Source organism: Taudactylus pleione, unplaced genomic scaffold (genome assembly GCF_031769625.1).
Source record: "Taudactylus pleione unplaced genomic scaffold, aTauple2 ptg000647l, whole genome shotgun sequence".
NCBI classification, from domain to species: Eukaryota; Metazoa; Chordata; class Amphibia; order Anura; family Myobatrachidae; genus Taudactylus; species Taudactylus pleione.
The window spans coordinates 945,964-966,829 of NW_028285049.1; the positions used below are offsets into that span (position 1 = coordinate 945,964).

Here is a 20,866-nt window from a genome sequence, read left to right on the forward strand (position 1 = left end):
CCTGATGACAAACCCCAACCAAACTTCCCAAAGCATCCGCATTAATTTAGTAGTAGTTATTCATTTATAATGTCGACAAATAAAACATGTTTACACAGCCATGTCAACACCTAATTATAAGCCTAAACACCAACTCTAAATTTTCTATTGTCAACATTCTGACTGTGTCTACATTTAATTTGTCGACATTTTAACCATGTAAACTTTATGACATTCCACAATATTGGCAGTTTGACTGACAACACTAATTGTTAACAACCTGACTACATCCCAGTGTGGTAGACTTGGATGGAGTTATCCTTTAATCCGTAGTGGAAGGGAGATTTATAATACACCAAAATCACAACCTATAATAATCATCGAGAGAGAGGGGGGGGGGGATAGAGAGAGAGCGTGAGAGAGAGGGAGGGCGATAGAGAGGGTAGAGAGAGCGAGAGAGAGGGGAGGGAGAGAGAGGGGAGGGAGAGAGAGGGGAGGGAGAGAGAGGGGAGGGAGAGAGAGGGGAGGGAGAGAGAGGGGAGGGAGGGAGAGGGAGAGGGGGAGGGAGGGAGGGAGAGGGGGAGGGGGATAGAGGGAGGGGGATAGAGAGGGTAGAGAGAGAGGAGGAGGGGAGGGGGGGAGGAGGGGAGGGGGGGAGGGAGAGGGAACGAGTTGTTAGATTTTGACTACTGCACCTTTCTGACTAGTCGAAGCGCTTGCGTCCTCTCTACTTCATTACTTTGCTGAATATCTATGCACCTGGAAACAAACAGAATAGGAGGATGAAATAAAAATAACTGATATTATACAGATATGCAAAAATACATTTAACAAACGTGAACTTTCTGCCAGACAGACCATGAACTTTGCACTACATACAGAATGGGTATGAACATCCCGACGCCGGCAGCCCGAAGGGAGAAGATCCCGACAGGGCAGGTAAGTACCCCCCCCCCACGGCTAACGTTAATGGTGCCCCAGGCTTACCTAGTTCGGGCTGGCGTCCTTCGGCACTGGGATTAAGATAGGAGTCGACGCCTATCTTGAGTCCCTTGTAGGTATTCGGATGTTGGTATTGATATTAACGACTACATCCCCTTCAGATCTATTTAGAAATTTGTAAAGTGAACTCATTTTGAGGATGCTCATCCTTAGGGCCCGATTCTGATATGTAAGTAAACCCAATTGTTTGGAGGTCTGCACGTGCACAGCACCTGTTCTGCTCATGTGGCGAACGGGTCCCCCCTTAGCCGAGGCGTTTGGGGGATGACTACCAGGACCGTTGTACAAAATGTGTGCGTTTCACCCCCTGTTTTGTAGGCATGCCAAGCCCAGGGACTACGTCGGCAGATGAAGACTTCCTGGACCGGTCACAAGGTAAGCTTCGACTTACACAGCCTGGCGAAGGGCAGCGAGCATGGTGGCGATGGTGATTTGATTCTACGGACGCTGCGGTCTGATCGCAGATGCATGCAGGAGGGGTCTATTCCCAACAGTAACCTCCTTCTGCATTTGCGTTTAGTTGGACAGTATTGCACAGCAGTTTCCTTGCGGCTGTGCAATACTGTCCACATAGGGGTATATTTACTAAAGTGCGGGTGTTTAGAAGTGGAGATGTTGCCCATAGCAACCAATCAGATTCTATTTTTCATGTATCTAGCACCTTCTAGAAGATAATAGCTAGAATCTGATTGGTTGCTATTGGCAACATCTCCACTTCTAACAACCAGCACTTTAGTAAGTATACCCCTTAAGTTCCTAGACTTGCACCAATGTTTCACATACACATGTAGATCAGGTTGCTGGAGACACTTACCTGGCTATCAAGTAATCTACTTTTAACATTAGCACCTTCTGTAAAATACTGGAATCTCTGATAAGATAACGAAGAGCTCGGAGGCCGGCTGCTCGCACTTCTTTTGCTTCATTTAACAAAGCTAATCGCAAGCTGGGGGGAAAAAACAGAGAAAAGAAAAATAATTTAAGGCCACAAACAGACTTCAGTCATTGGATTGATGCCTTTTCCAATGGGGATGACGACTATAATAAACAATAGTATAGTAAACACTGGAGTACAGGAATATAATATGCCGTAACACTATAATATAGCAAACTCCCCATAAAGTCGTAGTCCCTTTGTTCCTGACCTCAGCGAGAGGCTTACACTTCTGCGTTACCTTACACCCTCCCTATAGAGGCACCGGCTGCATGTTGCGCTCAGCTTTATGACCTTATGTACAAAAATAAAGAAAATGGGATTTTGGTACCTACCGGTACATCCTTTTCTCTGATTCCACAGGGGACACTGGAGATGTTTACGCTGGGGTATAGAGGCGTGGATAGCTGGAGCCGGCACTTTAAATAATTTAGAAGTGTGAAGCTCCTCCCCCTCTATGCACCACCAGCCCTCAGTTTAGAAAATGAAGACCGAGAGGAGATGGAGAACAAGCGGAGTAAAAAAGGGAGAGAAGAACATACAATAACTGAATCATACAACATACGGAACAAGCCGAACAGGCAGACTAAGAGCGCAGAGGTGGGCGTCCAGTGTCCCCTGTGGAATCAGAGAAAAGGATTTACCGGTAGGTACCAAAATCCCATTTTCTCTTTCATCCACTAGGGGACACTGGAGGTGCTTACGCTGGGGACGTCCCAAAGTTTTCCTCACAGGCGGGAGCGCTCTGCGGCGCCTGCAGGCGGCCAAACGGGATGCCGACATAGCAAACGTATCAAATTTGTAAAATCTGACAAACGTGTGAACTGAAGACCAAGTGGCCGCACGGCACAACTGTGACATGGAGGCTCCTCTACCGGCCGCCCATGACGCACCCACAGAACGTGTGGGATGAGCTGAAATAGATGAAGGAGGCCAACGGTCGGCACTAACATAAGCCTGATGAATAGTCTGCCGGATCCAACGTGCTTGGATGCTGGCCAACCCATGCGAACAGCATCATAGAGGAGAAAAAGTGACTCGGACTACGGAGGGACGCTGTCCTGGTAACATAGATCCGGAGAGCCCTAACCACATCCAAGGTAGAAGGACCACCAGAGTCCTCCACCAACGACGGTACCACAATAGGCTGATTAATATGAAAAGCCGACACTAACGTGGGAAGGAAGGCGGCTACCGTCCAGAGTTCTGCTTTATCGGCATGAAACACAAGGTAAGGTGGCTTTATAGGACAGAGCACCCAATTCCGAAACCCTACGAGCCGAAGCGAGAGCCAAGCGGAGGACTGTCTTCCAAGACAGGTACTTAAGATCAACCTTCTCCAAAGGTTCAAACATGGGCGACTGAAGAAACAGAAGCACCAAGTTAAGGTCTCAGGGAGCTATTGGAGGTACAAAAGGAGGCTGCACGCGCAAGACCCCTTGAAGAAACGTCTGCACCTCAGGAATGAGGGCCAATTTCCTTTGACAGAAAATGGAGAGGGCAGAAACCTGCACCTTTAAGGTTCCCAGACGAAGGCCAGAATCCAGACCGGTCTGATGGAAAAGCAAAAAACCGGGACAAACTAAAAGTCCTAGATGGAAGAGCCTGACTGGAACACCGTGAGATATAAGCACGCCAGATGCGATGATAATGCGCAGCTGAAACTGGCTTCCTGGCGCGTAGCATGGTGGGAATAACCGTGTCTGGGATGCCTTTGCGTCTTAGGATATCGGTTTCAAGAGCCACCCCGTTAAACGCAGCTGCGCTAAGTTGTGGTGTATGAAAAGGCCCTGCTGTAGAAGATCCGGGCATAGAGGAAGGGGCCACTGATCGTCCAACAACTTCTCCGAGGCCAGTTTGGAGCCACGAGAATTACAGAGGCTGTCTCTTGTTTTATCCTTTCTAAAAGACGAGGAAGAAGCGGAATCCGAAGGAAAAATGTAAACGAAGTCGTAGATCCACGGACTTGTCAGAGCATCTACTGCTTCCGCCTGCGGATCTCGACTTGACATGTATAATGAGAGCTGATGATTCAATCGTGACACCATGAGGTCCACCTGAGGACATCCCCATTGACGTATCAGCGCGTTGAACACGTCTGGATGAAGCTGCCATTCTGACTGGTTCTCGGCCCACCGGAGGATCTGAGTTACTTCTCGCATATCCATGCGACTCCGAGTCCCTCCTTGGCGGTTGATGTAAGTGACGGCCGTTGCGTTGTCGGACTGAACTCTTACTGGACGAGTCTTTAAAAACTCTGTTGCCTCTATCAGAGCATTGTAAATCGCTCTGAGTTCCAATACATTTATGGGCCACTTCTGTTCTAGAGGGGACCATCGACCCTGAAAGTAATAATCGAGGACTACTGCTCCCCATCCTCGAAGGCTGGCATCCGTTGTTACGATGATCCAGTCCCACACTCCAAATCTTCTGCCTGCTAACAGATTGTTGGATTGTGTCCACCAAAGAAGGGCTACTCTGGTAACCGGGCTCAGACGGATCTGTCGATGTAGAAGCAGATGAGACCCTGACTCCTGTGTTAGCAGGTCCAGCTGAAATACCCTGGAGTGGAACCGGCCAATCAGTAGTGCTTCGAAAGCAGCTACCATCTTCCCCAAGAGATGCAGACCAAGAAGCATTGACACCTTCTTTGGTCTGAGGACCAGTTGCACCAATAACCGGATATCCCTGGCCTTGTCTGTTGGAAGAAAAATCCTCCGTGATTTCGTATCCAATATCATGCCCAGAAACAAAAGTTTCTGGGACAGACTGAGATTCGACTTCTTGAAGTTGATTATCCAACAGTGTTGGATTAGAGTGTAATATGTCAGTAAGGCATGATCTGATAAAAGAGACACCGATGGAGCCTTGAGTAACAGGTCGTCCAAATAAGGGATTATGTTTACTCCCGATGACCGAAGGAGAGCGATCATGACTGACATGAGTTTGGTGAATATGCGGGGAGCCGAGGATAACCCGAACAGCAATGCCCGAAACTGATAATGATCTTTCAATATGGCAAAACGCAGAAAGGTCTGGTGTGGTTCCCAGATGGGAACATGGAGATAGGCATCCTTGAAATCCAGGGATAATAGGAACTCCCCTGGTTCCAAGCTCGTTATGACTGACTGCAGAGACTCCATTTTGAAATGATACATCTTCAGATAGAGGTTCCAGGACTTGAGGTTTAAGATGGGCCCTGACCGAGCCATCCGTCTTGGGTACTACAAACAGGCTTGAGTAAATACCCATACCTCTTTGATGTTCCGGAACCGGAACTAGCACAGACTATACCACTAGAGACTGGACAGCCTCCTGTAGAACCCAGGCCTTGTCTACAGGTGTTGGTAGACTTGTAGTGAAGAACCGAGGTGGAGGGGGAGCTTCGAAGTCTATTCGGATCCCCAGGGAAATTAGTCTGCGGATCCACAGGTCTGTAGAGATCTGGTGGTTCCAAACTTGTTGAAAGTTCTGCAGACGGGCTCCCACTGCAGAAGGTACCAGGTGGGACGGAAGACCGTCATGCCACCTGTTTTTTTTTTCTCGCTGGTTTAGGCTCTGGTCTACGTACAACCCTGTGTGGACGACCTCTACCCCTGCCGTCTAGTTTGCGTGGAGCTCCTCTGGCTCTACCACGAAAGGAATGAGGTGCACGAAAGGAATGAAACGAAGGTCCATTGTAAGATCTTCTGGGGGTCGGAGCAGTTGACGGGAGGAAGGAAGACTTACCCCCCGTGGACTGGAATATCCATTTGGCTAATTCTGGGCCAAAGAGCATATCGCCAGTGAATGGTAAACCCTCTACCGCACGCTTAGATTCTGCATCCACATGCCAAGCGCGCAATCAGAGGGCTCTGCGCCCCGAAATAGCAGAAGCAGATATGCGAGCACTAATCTGACTGATATCTTTTGAAGCTCGCCCAAGTAAACTGCAGACTCACATATGTGTACTGCAAGTAGACGTAACTCTGCTCTAGAGGTACCAGAGTCCAAACCGGTAATCAACTGGTCAGCCCAGCAAAAAACACCGCCTTGTTAACCCAAGCGGTAACAAGGGTGGGTCTAAGTTGAGCACCCGCTGCAGTATAAATAGATCTTAGCGTTGTCTCTAACTTACGATCCGAAGGATCTTTTAGTACTGTAGCCCCCCGGTATTGGGAGTGCTGTTTTCTTAGAGCGACGGGAGACGGACGCATCTACTGGAGGAGGCGTTTCCCACTTGTTCATCATGGATGATGGAAAAGGGTAGCTAGATGGAAACCGGCGCGGAATTTGGAACCATTTATCCGGTTGTATCCAGGCCACTGAGAGCTGCTGTTGAAGTTGCAGTGAGAACGGAAAAACCACCGAGCTCTTTGTTCATGAAATAATTCACACTCCTGGGATGCAGGAATTACATCCTCAGGTAAATTCAGTGTTTTTCTAACCGCCAAAATTAGAGATTCCACCCCGGGGGAGAAGTGGACTCCAACTCCTGAGAGGTACCGTCCTGTAACGTGTCCTCCCATTCTCCTCTTCGGTATCCTCCGTAGTGAGGAATTCTTCATCCGACTCCTCTGACTGGAGAACAGTCGTCAGAGTACGCATTTGTTGGAGGGTGCAGATGCCGCTGTACCCATAAGCTGTACCAGGGTGTCTAAAGACTTGGTTAAATCAGCCACCAAGAGAGGCTGAGACTTACGTGCCTCAGCTAACTCTGACGTTAAGTCCGTCATTACTCCTACCATGTCAACGACCCATGAAGGAGCAGGTGTGGCCGTAATAGCCATCGGTTGATCTATTGCTATACAAGCATTACATAACGTGGATCCAGCGGCATGCGGCCTGGATAGTTTGTTGTTACACTTAGAACAGACAAACATCTTTTGAGCCGCTTTTGTTCTGTTTGACATAGATACACACAGTCACCCAGAGGTGCACCAGAAGTGAATTAGAAATTAAACAGAAGGCTGGTTTCTACACAGAGGAAGAGGTACTCCCTCCCACAGATTAGATTCCCTGCACTTACACCCCAGTGTCTTGCCAGGGATGTAGTCATGAGAATCAGCCTTCTGCATGTGCTGCACCCTACCTATAATGGAGAGATGCAGGCAACAGTGGGTTAAACAAATAGCAGCCACGCTGTTCTCACAGCCGCAGCCGCGTAAATGGGACAGGGAGCCCGCGCTGTTAAGCTCCGCCCCCTTCCTCAAGCCCACAGGGGCTCTAATATGGCTGCCACACTAATTAAGCACCTCCCCCTGCAAGCCCTGCTGTGCTCAGCAGCGGGGAGATGCAATTCAATGAGCAGCGCTGTAGCCGCTGCTCAAACCCCGTTGAACAGGAGCCTCTAGCAGCTCAGCAGTGGGAAGAGGGGAGAAGCGCTATTATAAGCGCCATAGCGCTCTCTGCATCCCGCACTGGCAGCGGGGCAGGAGACGGGGGATGCGCAGGTGATTTACTCACTGCGCTCCCTGGACGGCTTCCCTCCGAACAGCACTTCCTTCTTGAGAGGGAGTCACCTGACCGGCAGCCGCTTCTGAAGACTGCCCGGCAGCCCGGCTTTGTAGAAGTGCTGTGTGTGTGTGGCGGTAAGGAGCTGTCAGTGCTTTTAGTATAAGCACTGTGCACTCCTTCCTGCCTTCTATTAAGGACAGGGCGCCAGGTACCCGGACCCCACCTTTAGAGAGGTGGCGAAGGGTACCTAATATAGTGTAAAATAAGATGTTAGAAAATAATAAAACTAAATAAATAAAATAAATGTGTTGCTGGAGCACAGCAGGTTGTGACCAGCTCCATAGGCACATTTTCTAAACTGAGGGCTGGTGGGGCATAGAGGGGGAGGAGCTTCACACTTCTAAATTATTTAAAGTGCCGGCTCCAGCTATCCACGCCTCTATACCCCAGCGTAAGCACCTCCAGTGTCCCCTAGTGGATGAAAGAGAAATACAGTTTAGATAATGAATGGTACCTTTCAAAACAGAACCTAATTCTCCAGTTAAATATATTCTTTTTATAACCAGCCAATGCCCATGTCCTTGAATGCGCAATGCTAAGTGCACTTTAAAATGTGAAGTGCGTCCGCTCAGTATTTTGTATTCGTGGCTGCCCGCTCGCCCCACACTTGCTGTGCTTCAGCCTCCAACGTCCCTCTATGCAGATTACTGCTCATTACATTCACACAGCCAAGAGTGATACTGTAGGCGATGCTCCAAGCTCTAGTGCTTATTATTGCTGGATCATCCATTGGGCAATCTAGATTCTCATCTAGGGTAGAGTTAGCACTGAGCGACCCAGATTACTGGAATCCATGTTTTAATGTGACAAAGTGGAGGAATCCCAAATCTGTATTTTGCCTGGGGACCATATGTTAAGCCCCTATACATAGGTAACAGCACCATTCACTGGACTTCTGACCCCTGATAGTGAAGGGAAGAATTAGAGAGTGAACCAGTTATGAGGCTGACGGTCACTCATGATGTTTGCAGCTGTCATTACCTGTTTGAGCAACGGTCTACAGATAGTACAGGGATGGTAGAGTGACAAGGTGGGTGATCGGTGACATAGTATAACATAGTACTTCATAGGTGCACTTAATATATCAAAGGATGGTTAACATTAATGAACAGGGTGTAAGATCAATAGCAATGTAATGTGGAAAAAGCAACCATGGCGTATTAATAAAACATGTACTGCGGGCTGATCAACGCTTTGACACTTACCAAATAATTATTTCTTCATACATAAAGCCTAGTTTTTCTTCATTGTGGCCAACATTGCATAGAAGCTAAAAGAAAAAGCAATAAATAGATGTAAAAAAAAAAGTAGCACACACAAAATGCATAAACATATCTCCGTTTTCAACAGGGTAATAAAAAAAAACCAGTATGTTTTATATATATAGCATCAGTAAATCTCAATGTGTTTTTAATATCTACTCTTACTACCGCCACTCAATATAAGCGATATTTTCCATCATGGATATAACAACTTGTTGGTAGAGTCAGATTAGGAAATTAATTTAGCAGATGAGCAGTAAAAACATATAAAGGAACTTTCAATTAAGCAGAAGAGATTGCGGGTTTGTCTGAACTGGTAGAAAATAATAAACCGTAAAAAAAAAAAAAAAAAAACATATGTAAAGGATATTGTAATAATAAAAATAAAAAATGAAGGTGTGTCAAACTGAAATACACCGTTCTATGTACAGCTAGTAACAAGGCCTGTAAACAGGAAGAGACACACAAGTGTTAAACACAACGCGGATTCCTATAATCAGTTTGCAGTGACTGGCAATTAGCAGTTCCGCTCCTCTTCAGTTGGTTTTGTCTAAGTTGATGAGTACACACGTGCCCCTGCTACAACTTTGCACCATGTGCCATGTAGCGCGCAATGCTAGTCGCGCGTAATCTGTGCAAGACAAAAACCAATGACGGCTTTAGGGAACAGAACACATCAGAGTTTTGCTCTCACACAAGACTGAAGACGCGCGGCACAATTATCCTGTAGTTGTCCTCCAAATTGCAGAAGTATATCATGAAAATCTCCTGCTCTACGCAACACTTCAGCCTTCCGACATGATAGATCTACAGATTTCCCCTTAATGACGGTCAGCTCAGGCTACAGCTACACTTAAACGCTTTTCCTCTAGTCGACCATACTAGACCGTTAATGAGCATAAGGTTGGATACAGACCTGTCCCAAGCACCTGCGCTCACCTGAGAAAAATGTCCTTTAGAAATTAAGTAATTTATGTCCCAAGTTCCTATAGGTAGAACCATTTCTGCCACCTCCGTCACCATCTGCAGCTCGCATTTACAGAACAGTGCCATAAAAAGGAAATCACCAACAAGGTGGCATAATACTGTAAGCTTGAGAGCAGGGCCCTCTTACCTCTCTTTCTGTCTGTTATTACCCGGAGTTGTTTTACTACTGTTTTATTACCAATTGTAAAGCACATTTCAATATGCTAAAGCTATATACAGAGATGTCCACATACACCTTTGCTCAAATTGCGCCAAAGAGCCCCGTATAGCGCACCACTGATTTTGCGACTTAGACGCGCCAAATCGGAAAGACATATCGGGCGCATCGCTCAGTGTGTATGGCCAATATGCGAGCAACCGCAAACGCATGCGGTATCATCTGGTCGGCTGCATGCCCAACCGGCCAATATCGCGTGCGGACCCGTTGCAGGTAATGGCGGACAGAACGAGGGATCGTTCCATCATTCATTACCTTGTTCTAATGTTTACCCGAGGTACGATTTGTCGGCCCATCACTCAGTGTGTACCCGGCTTTAGTTGCATCGCTAATGCAACAAAAGTACAATGTAAGGGTACACTGACTACTGGCAGGTTATGTACTTCTGTATGCGCCCAAGTCACTAATCTGAGTACAAAAGGCAATAAACAGAGTTCCAATACAAGTGACTGCAACATGCCTCGCACCACGTATCGCTATGCTAAATCTGCGACTTCATACCAATTCCTTTGCAACGAACGTACTAATGTAGTGTGGCAGGTACACTTTGAGCGACTTTATGGTCGGCTACGATGAGAAAAAGATGCAAGGTTTTAGAAAAAGTATTAGGTGAAACAGGACACATGGTAATAATAATAATGCTAGCGGAAACAACAAAAATAGCAGCAAAACCAGTTAACTTTTGATGCAGGAACACGAGACTAAAAACAAAAGCATCTTAAGGACTCAGTTCACCGTGCTGCTGTGGTAACAGGGTGGGGACTGTGAATCAGTCTGCGATTTACTAAAATGTTTGGACAAGAAGCAGCTGAAACAATGTCAAACGGTGGCATTTACACCATGCAGTAAGACATAGCATAGGCTGAGAAACTGTCTATTATTAAACAAGATGCTCATTAAATTTACCCTACAGAAGAGTAATGTAGACACAGTTTTTAAATTATTACTTTAACAACCAAACAAAAAAAAGCATAGCAAAACAAAGGGCTCCATTCAATTGAACGCGAATGAAATAGCGCCGGGAGGGAGCTCTCGGAGCTATTCAATTCAGTGCGCTGTTAGGTCGGAGAATGCCCGTTCTCCCACCCCTCGAGCCTTAAACAGGTGTTTAGTCGCGAGAACTGGCATTCTCCGACCAAACTTCCCAGCATGATGCTGTCTCCGTGGCGCTAATGGCAGAAAACAGCATCGCGCCTGTACTTTTGTCGGATTTCTGCTCGCACCTCTGGAGGGATGCGAGAAGAAATCCTTAACAGCTCGCTGAATTGAATAGCTCTGGGAGCTCCCTCCCGGCGCTATTTAATTTGCGTTGAATTGAATCGAGCCCAAAGGGTTTGTGTGTTAATAGCTTGCTACAAACTATGCATATAAAAACACAGAAAACCAAGGTTAAAATGAAGTTCCCAAGGTTCAAACCACTGTTGTATTGGTGCATACACACAATAAGATTTGCTAGATGAATGATCACGATGAACAATTTCATCAACGATTCTTGAATGATTTCAGACAGTATTAAAATGAATGAAATCGTCCAAATCTTACTGTAATCACAGTCAATGTCAGATATCGTTATCTGACATGCAGGAACGCGCATCGTTGGTCGATGCATGCCCAACATGAGATATGAACGATTGAACAATTTTTACAATCGTTATCGTTCATATCTGATAAGACCGTGTGTATGCACCATATGACTATTTTCAACTACATATCTGTCATACATAACAAAAACGATCTAAAACAAAAAAATAAATAAAAAAAAGTATAGCATTAATGGTAAAGTCATTTGTGAAGGTCTCCTCTGATACACACAAATACAGCAGCAATCCCAGAAGTATGCAACAGGTCATTCTCCCTAATTATGCTCCTACAAATCATCTCCTTTCAAATTCTCTCTCTGGTGGGGCAACAGTCATGGCCACCAGAAACAGGCTTCCACAGCTCTCAGCATCACACGTGATGGCGGGGAAGGGTGGAGAGGGGTTGAACGTCACAATACAAATAGAACTCAGAGGGGCGTTACAAACTCTCTCTGCTAACTATCATGTGGCTTTGGTTGCCATAGAAGTAAATTATACAACGACAAATTGTTAGCAGCTGCAAAATTCAAACCAAAGTGGTAAACATCAAGTTGTTTGTTATGGCCTGCAGCAACAATTTAGGTCAAAGGGAAAAAAAAAAAAGATGTGATTTAAACACAGATGTCACATAACTGTGAAATGTATGGAAGTGCATAAGAAGTTAAAGGAAAAAAGAAATCAAAAGCAAAAAGAATAACTAAAAAAAAAGTATAGAGTTTTCTTAATATCTTTCCTAGAATGCAAGAAGAAATAAGATGTCTAAACCGGAATGACTGTACAGTAATAATAAAAAAGAAAAAACCTACTAACATCATACTAAAAGTATAACTATTTTGAGGTTAAAAAACATCAACCCTTAAAAAAAGATGCCAAATGTACAGTATGCGTACTTTGAAAAAGAAAAATGTACAACAGGCATATCAGATATCCTGTTTTAAAGTGCTATCTAAATACACTGGTCCACCAAGAAAGTGATCTATAATAAGGAATGTAGTTATGAGACCTGAGGCTGCCGGTCTCAATACCGTCATTGGAATCCCGACAAGGGACTTAAGATCGGCGTTGAAATACCAACGCTTATCTTAATCCTGACGCCTGAACCCCGAAGAACGCCAGCCTGAAGGAGGTAAGTCCGTGGTGCCCTTAGCCGCGGGGGGGGAGGGTTAGGTTTAGGAAGCATAGTGGGAAAGGGTTTGAGGAGGAAGGGGGGGGGTTAGGGTTAGGCACCCCTAGGGGGGAGGTTAGGGTATCCACTACACGAGAGTGGAACGACTGTACGATCACAACATTGTAATCGTTCATCTTGTGCAGTGGGTAATGTGCCTACACTGAATGATATGTCGCTCAGTGCAGGCACCCTCCCTCATCTCCAAACATGCACAACCTGACGATATCGACAGGTTGGCCTGTATGTTCAGACGAAGAAAAATACAGACAACGACCAGCAGGAGCGCGCATCGCTGGTCGTTGCCGGCGTTTTACTGCACGATTAATGAAGGATTGAATGATAACGATGTCATAATCGTTCAATTGCTCATTTTTCTCGTCTAGTAGATACGCGCCTTTAGGCACCACTAAGGGAGGGTTAGGGGGGGGAGAGGGGTAGGGATAGGGTACTTGCCTGACCTGTAAGTACTCTATCCCTAATCTGGAGTTCCTTACGAATATTGATTGCAAAAAAAAAAGAAAATTAAAGCTTATCTGAATTAATATCCGTAAGGAACTCCAAACTCTCTCTCCTAGGTCTCCATGTGAATCACAGAAAGGTCCAAGTTACGTCAAAAGCACCATGGGAAACATCCCTACAGGTTTTGTTTCTAAAAAGAGTATGTTTATGTGTTTATTATAGATTGCTTTCCCGGTGGACCAGTGTATTTTGATTTCTAGTTTGTGAGGAGTGAAGTAGCTATATCAGCTAAACCTACAATCTTCCATTTTAAATTACACACAAATTTGACACCTTATTTAAGGATTAAAGGTTGTACATACTGCACTAGGAGCTTTCTACCCCTCTTATCTTTGGGACAGAGATAAAATGTTAATATATTTTGTTTTTAATTGACGGCCAAATTAGCAGGACGACCAATTGAAGGAGCATTGTAACCTAAAAGTTAATGGTTTCAGATAATTATTTAACTGAAAAAGATATTTACTTATGTCTGGTTTATGTATTGTTATTTATTTTTTAAATAAACAATGATACATAAAGGCTTTAGGCCAGTGGTTCCCAAACTGGGTGCCGTGAAACCCTGGGGTGCATTGGGACACTTGCAGGGGGTGCCTCAGGTTGGTGGTCAAGTACAAAATCAAATTATTTATGGTTAATGTTAAAGAGTCAAAAACATAAATGTGGACAAACAGAAGTGCAAACCACCACATAACTGAACCTAAGAATAACAGGTAAGCACAATTTACTTAATAATTTGTTTTCTGAATTTCTCAATAACAAACTTTTGGCTTTGAAAACAATGCGGATACTCTAGGTGCACCGTGATTCATAGAGGTTTGGGAACCACTGGTCTAGGCACTAATTCAAATCCAAAAGTGAAAACATGAATCTAGACCAAGACAGGGCTAACACCAGCAAAACTATCTAAACCAAAACCAAAAATGGATTCATTCATCCATCTTTAGAACGACAAGAAATGACCAGCAGGATTAGGCAAACCTGTGCCTTTACAGCAGATGTGGAACTAGATGTCTCAGCATTACCCACAATTTAGTGATGGGAGAATAGGATTATCATCATTTATATAGCGCCACAAGGAGTCCACAATACCTTACAAAGTACATAAGCAGAAAACGTGCAAACAAAACAAGTATGGTTTCCAAAGACTTCAGCTGGGTAAACGCTTATCGATATATCATTCGTTCGCTCGGTGGGTTTGTAGACCCGATATGTCTGTGAACGACGCTGTTAACAGAATATCAGGTCGGTCCTGCAGCACATTCGATACTGATATATATCTGAAAGATATATAATCGGTGCATCTGGCTGTGTGTACAGGCGACCCGCTGACCACCGACACAGACATCATACAACTGGGTGGGCAAATTTAAATGCCTGCTCAGTTGTGATGTCTGGCCTGACATATCGAGCGGCGGAGGTCTACTGACTGATACGTTGTTTAAATGTTTTTCGTTTAAACTGTGCATAACCTTGGCAAATCGTTGGATCAGTCGGACGATCTAGCGATTTGTTGTTCAAGTGTGTACCCCACATTACAGTACAAAATACTGAAAGTCTTGGGATACAAGCTATATCCACATTGCTGCGTAAGCAGCCACAATACCCAGAGAAGTAGCATCGGCTGTTGAATCCAGAGGTTTGGTGCCAGTGTGGGCAGGAAAGAGAGATGGTGGTATAAGCGAGAATGGGAAAAGCATGAGACCTGTGATCAAGAGAGCTTACCATCTAAAGGGGAGCAGCAGAGAGATAGAGGTTGACAGAGGGGGGAGACAGTGAGCAGCAAGGATAAAGCAGTAGGTTAGTATGAGAGTTGGAAGACTCTAATAAGATTTATCCAACCGTTAGGTTCCCTAACTCTGATCTAGAGAGTATATGATAAAATGATGTACTGCAGTGTTAAATGTTGCGTCTAGAACATGAACATAAAACGACAATTAAAAGCGAATAGATTTAGGGAACAAATATGCCCAAAGTCTGGGGCGCCCAGTAGTTTGCACGGATTTAGCGGCTTTCCGCTGCTAATCCCAGCGACATCCGCAATAAGTAACGGGCAACCAAACCAGAAACAATAGAATAGCTCCCGTCACTATAGACCGGAAATGCGGCTGCAAAGGAAACAATTGAATTGCCCCCTTAATTGATTACCATTAGTATTATATTCAGATGTGTTCTCTTACGGTTTCCAGCAATCCTGCGTTCCTGCGATGCCGGGTCGGAGGATCTGAAATTCAACATGTTGGATTTCACAGATTTGCTGATCATGGTCAAAATATGTGAAATTTAACATGTAGAATTTCACAGATGCTCCAGCAGATCGCAGAACATTGATGGCCGCCGGTCGGCATTTCCGACCGTCGGAACAGTGTTTCTGATCGCAGGATTGAGAGACTTGTTAGATGTTTGGGGCCCTTGCCCTCAATACATCATGTGGAGCGAGACGTCTGGAATAAATGAGCAGCCAGGTCCCGTGCAACTCTGCTAGCGTCCGGCGTCGTTTTTTTTCCACCGAAAATGTGTTTGCTTCGCAATGTGATGCGACAGATATACAAGGCTTGCATATCAAATTAATCAGCACAGTCTCCTGCTGCATCCTAGTCATCCTAGCACTGCACCTATAATGCATTTTCAGGAAACAGACACGAAAAAGACACCCAGTAGAGTCTCGCGGGACCTGATTTGCCAAGAAGGGGCTGATTGGAGCGACTGCAAGGACACATCTGTATGATCTAAAAATAATTATTCATTTAATAGTATGATAAAAATTCAATATTTATTCCTATTTCATTAGATTAAAAGTTAGACTGCATGTTGCATTCTGTGACACCTTATTCCACATAAACTACATGAAAATAAATGATTTTATTATTGCAGAACGCCTTCTTACACAGAATAAATAAGACCAAACATGTTCTGAATTTTTTTTTTTTTACTACCATGTTAAAATTTTACCACATATGTGATCAAAGCGTTGAAACACATTATGGGTAACAATAAATGGAAAGAATGTAATAAAACAAAAAAAAAAAAAATTCCGGTTCTTAATATAATTTTCATAAACTGAATATATTTCATATAATTTATGTTAACCATTTCAATTAACAACACAAGTATGAAAATAAAAAAATAGTCAAGCTAAGCTCAGCTAAGAGAACTAGAATCTAAAATTTCCATACAAACCAGCGGTGGCCAACCTGTGGCTCTTGAGCCACATGTGGCTTTTCCTTTGTCCTGATGCGGCTCTCCTGCTGGCTCCCCTGACTAACACTGACTGCTGGAGTGACACATGGAGAGGCTGCTGTTGTGACACATCAGGGGCCGCTGGAGTTACACATGGAGAGGCTGCTGTTGTGACACATCAGGGGCCGCTGGAGTTACACATGGAGGGGCTGAATTGTATTATGTGAATCTGTTTTTTTTCCCCAATGTGTTTTTGTGGACGTGGCTTTTTCAGCGTATTTTATGTGGATCTGGCTTGTGTTAGTGTATTTTATGTGGATTTGTTTTTTTATATTGTTCTTTTTCTTTCCCTTTAATAGTTACCTCCACGGTGATTGTGTGCATGTGCTTTTACATACGCCTACAAAAATCGTACTAGGGGTGTGGCCTAGCTGGCAAAAAAGGCCACACCCCTTTTTGAATGTGCGCCTTCGGCATGCGCATGATTTCGGCTCTTTGACATACCTACAGATATTTTTGGGCTCTTTGAATCTGACTGGTTGGCCACCACTGATACAAACCTTGGAAAACACGTTATTCAAAACATTTAATAAAATTTTAAAATGTAACAATAAACCTCCAGTAATATTGACCCCTCTGGAAGGTACTGCTGCAGCCCCAGACAGCGCGGTGGTACTTTCCCTCTTTATTCCCAGCGACATACGACTCTGAATTTACATTTTTTCAGCAATATCAAGGTTTAATTCTGATGCGACTATTTACGGCTCATCTTGTCTATGTTTTACAACATAAGCCTTTCAATGGATAGATTACATCAGGGCTAATATATCCACAACAAAATAGCTTTATAAGGAGGACAAGATAAGCACGGAACAGTCCCTTTCTTTCCAAACGTTAGTCTCAATTATCTTACTCATTATACAATTTGCCTGCACCATGATATTAACAATATCCTTCACTTTCCTGTATATAAATGTAGGTTCCTTCTAAAATGATATAGTCTACTGTAATTAGGATCTCTTTGAAGCATTGCCCAATTATGTTAAACAGTATTCCTTATTTTAGTATTTATGTAGAAATGGCTATAATTTACTGTAAGTTGTTTTTCTTTTCATTATTCTTCAAAAGATCCATTCATAACATTAACTAGACTGTGTGCAGTTTGCACCATTTATCATGCCTATAGCTTCCCAGTTGCAGTTTGTACATTAACGGAATTGCCTGATCATGAGACTCTGTTCTCTTTAAAGCCTCGTAAATAGTCCATTAGTTAAATTTGCAATGAATAATCTGGGATGAAATCCGTCAGCTTTCTAAAACAGCCACCTGGAGGCTCCAGAATTACAGAGTTTTCACTGCAGCCCTGTGAATAGAGAGAGAGACCTATAGGATAGATTTGAGGTCTCTACCTGCATGAATTTTGGGGCCTACAGGTGACCCACCCTGAGGCTTGCACCGGCTGCGACTGCACCACAGAACTTGAATATATTAAGCATATATTAGTAAGACACACCAAGAGATAGAACCACAGCCAAGCTGAATTCACTCATCTGGCTGGAATTCTATAATCACTTCAGAAACGACTAAGCCCCAAAACTGCTGATCTCATCGGTATTCCGACTTTTCCCTATACACTAATTAAGGTCGCCAGTGTCCGGAAAGCGGTGACTCAACGTTTTACAATTGAAAATCAGAAACAATTTGTATTGGAATTGATCAGTGGGCACAATAAATGTCATGTTTTTGTAGGTGGTAACCCTAAAATTTAGGGTGTTTTGCCTTCACTCACAAACACATTCCGTCATGACTATGGTTATGGAAATGGGCAGGTCTGCTAATGGGGCACTAAGATAGATAACTGCAAAACATACCTGAAACTTAAAACTACAAGAAAAGGTGTCTCTGGTGCAAGCAAATGACACAATCTGATTAGTAAGAGACTTAGGCCCGAATTCAATTTGAAGCGAAAAGCCGTTTTCGCAAGTTTTTGGCGAAAACTTTTCGCCGATGTCATTTTCGCCTGTTTTGATTTTACTCCGTATTCAATTTGGAAGACTTTCCACCTAGGCGGAAAGTCAATGCAATGTAATAGGCGAAAAAGTTTTGCCTATGAATGGGAGGCGGAAAAAAAGTGCAGAATTGGGGTTTTGGGGTGCAACGTTTCAGTAAACTGTGTCAAAAATGAAAAAAAAAAAACACACTTAAGGATACCCTAAAAAATCACTTTGCATTTGGGGACGAAAAAAAAAATGTTGGGGTACAAAGTTAAAAACTAGCGAACTTGACTCTGGGGGGGGCCCCAAATATGCCCCGGGTGTTTTTTTCATTGCAGGTGCTTGCGGCAGGTGGATTTTTCATGATTTTTTTTCAACTTCACTTTAGCAACTTTAAAATATGCTGACCCCAAATTTGCTGGTATAAGTTATTTTCTGCAAACCCCAAGAGAATACTATTCTTCACCACTTACACAAAAATGCTATTTAGCTGCTATTGAGCCAGTTTAAAAACACCAAATACCTTCAGCAAGCCAAATCCATAGGGAGCCACCATGTCAGAGCATCTTTTGGGGGGGGTGTCAGACTGATTTCCCCAAATCTGACAGGACTTTCCACTTGTTTAAGTTTCACCAGGTGCCGGTTTGATCTATTTTTTTTTTTTTTTCATCATTCTGTTCTTATGGTGCCTACACACGGTACGATAAAAATGCACGATGTGAACGATAATGATATCGACCATATCGTTATCGGTCATTTTTTGGTGCCCAACAATCAGCGATGCATGGGCACGTATGGTCCATAACGATATCGATCATCGCCCGTGCATGCAGGCCAACTTTTTCGATATTGACCAGATTACATAGGGAACCGGGTCGTTGGCGGTGTGCTGGATGAACAATATTGAACCTCCAGCACACCGGGAAGGTGCAGGACGATCAGTCAGCGATATCGTTATCGCTGGCTGATCGTATCGTGTGTACGCACCATTAGGGATTTATTAGTGTCACATGACATTAAACTGGTAATTGAGCAGCAGGAAGAGCCAGTAGAATACATTGATGTATGGGGCAGATGTAGAAGGAAGAGGGAGGTTCTAGTGCAGCTTATTTAGGTCACTGTAGAAAGCACACCTTGAGTGCCACCTACAGTCCTGGAGGCCCTGCCTCCAAAGAGACATTACCAACACAAAAAAGAATAAGATCAGTTACTAAAATGGTGCATGAGCTGCATAGCAATTATTATCAGGAAAGAGAGGTATTGTGATAGAAATGCTTAATGGGGGAATTCAATTTACAGCGATGTGCTGGCAAACATTACCACGATGTTCGGCTGCCCGCCTTACCATCTATCATGGCACCCCACCCTTCCCCTATGTATGAAAAATAAATTAACGTTAGTAACACTCTCACCTGTGTTAACGAGAGAATCACTGACATGACGTCAGCTGGTCCTTTTGTGGCAGGGCTGTAATGCAGTGGAAATGTTGTTTCTGGGATTAAGGGCCTGATTGAGACCCGGACGCTAAGCTGTGGACGCACGCTATGGGCGATTATCGCACATCTGCGCATGCGTCAAAATACGCATGTGCGAACCAGTCACTGCTTCTGGAAATTGTGCGCTCGTAGTACACCTGCCGGACGCTACTTTGAGTTACAGATTGTGCCGCTTGTGGGTGGTAACAGGGAAAGGTGCTTGTGAACGGGGGAGTGGTGCTGCGAACGCAGGCGTGTCTGACCGCCAGAACGGAGTTTTATGGGTGTCCATAATTAGCATGGAGGCGTCATTGTTCACGTCACTTGGTTGTATTTCAGCCTGCAGTGAATGCAGTGCTTGCGGCAGGGTAGGGTCTGCCTCAAGCGCTGCGTGCAGCTCCAATGGTTCGGATTAATCATACACTTACGGGAGATGACGTGTGTTGAGAAAGAAAAGTGGGCGTCGTTATACCGGCGTGCGTTCGCTCTGCCATCGCTCTCTAAGTCAAAGAGGGCGTCCTTACACCAGACAGTGCGATCGCGCTATTTGCATAGCCGGCCCCTTTTGGCTGCAAGAGAGTGCAGCTTAGCGTCCGGGTCTGAATCGACCCCTAAGTTCATTGTCATGTCAGAGAGGGATTTTGCAATTAATTGCAATTCATCTGATCACTCTTCATGACATTCTGGAGTATATGCAAATTGCCATCATAAACACTGAAGCAGCAGACCTTGTGAAAACCAATACTTGTGTCATTCTGAAAACTTTTGGCCATGGCTGTATATGGGGCCAGGTACACTACAAGGTTCCTCTCCAATAGTCTGGTTTAGAAAACTACACACACTCACAGACTAGGTGGACCAGACATTTATTTTCATTCAAACTCTATGAGGGGTATTCAAAATGAAACGTTAACTTCACTGTCGAAGTTAACATTTCATATCGGAGTTTTTACCTGCGTTAAAGTATCGTGCGCGCGCCCGCTTATCCCCGTATTCAATATAAAATTAACGAAAACGGGAGCCTCCGAAGTTGGATTTGCGTAAAGTTACGAATTTTTCCTTAAAAAAATTGT

General features: G+C 44.3%; 1 protein-coding gene across 4 annotated transcripts in view; it reads right to left on the bottom strand.

The window, feature by feature from the left end:
* Positions 1–20,866, bottom strand: part of RICTOR (RPTOR independent companion of MTOR complex 2) — a 153,517-nt gene that overhangs the window by 76,078 nt on the left and 56,573 nt on the right. For 3 of the 4 annotated variants that reach the window (XM_088455256.1, XM_088455255.1, XM_088455257.1), the window contains exons 4-6: positions 8,617–8,681; positions 1,796–1,927; positions 675–738 (exon numbers count right to left, since the gene is read on the bottom strand). In XM_088455256.1, coding sequence (XP_088311382.1) covers positions 675–738; positions 1,796–1,927; positions 8,617–8,681 — 261 coding nt within the window. Of the gene's footprint in view, positions 1–259; positions 313–674; positions 739–1,795; positions 1,928–8,616; positions 8,682–20,866 lie in introns of those variants that run through there. The other variant, XM_088455258.1, reaches the window with a different exon arrangement.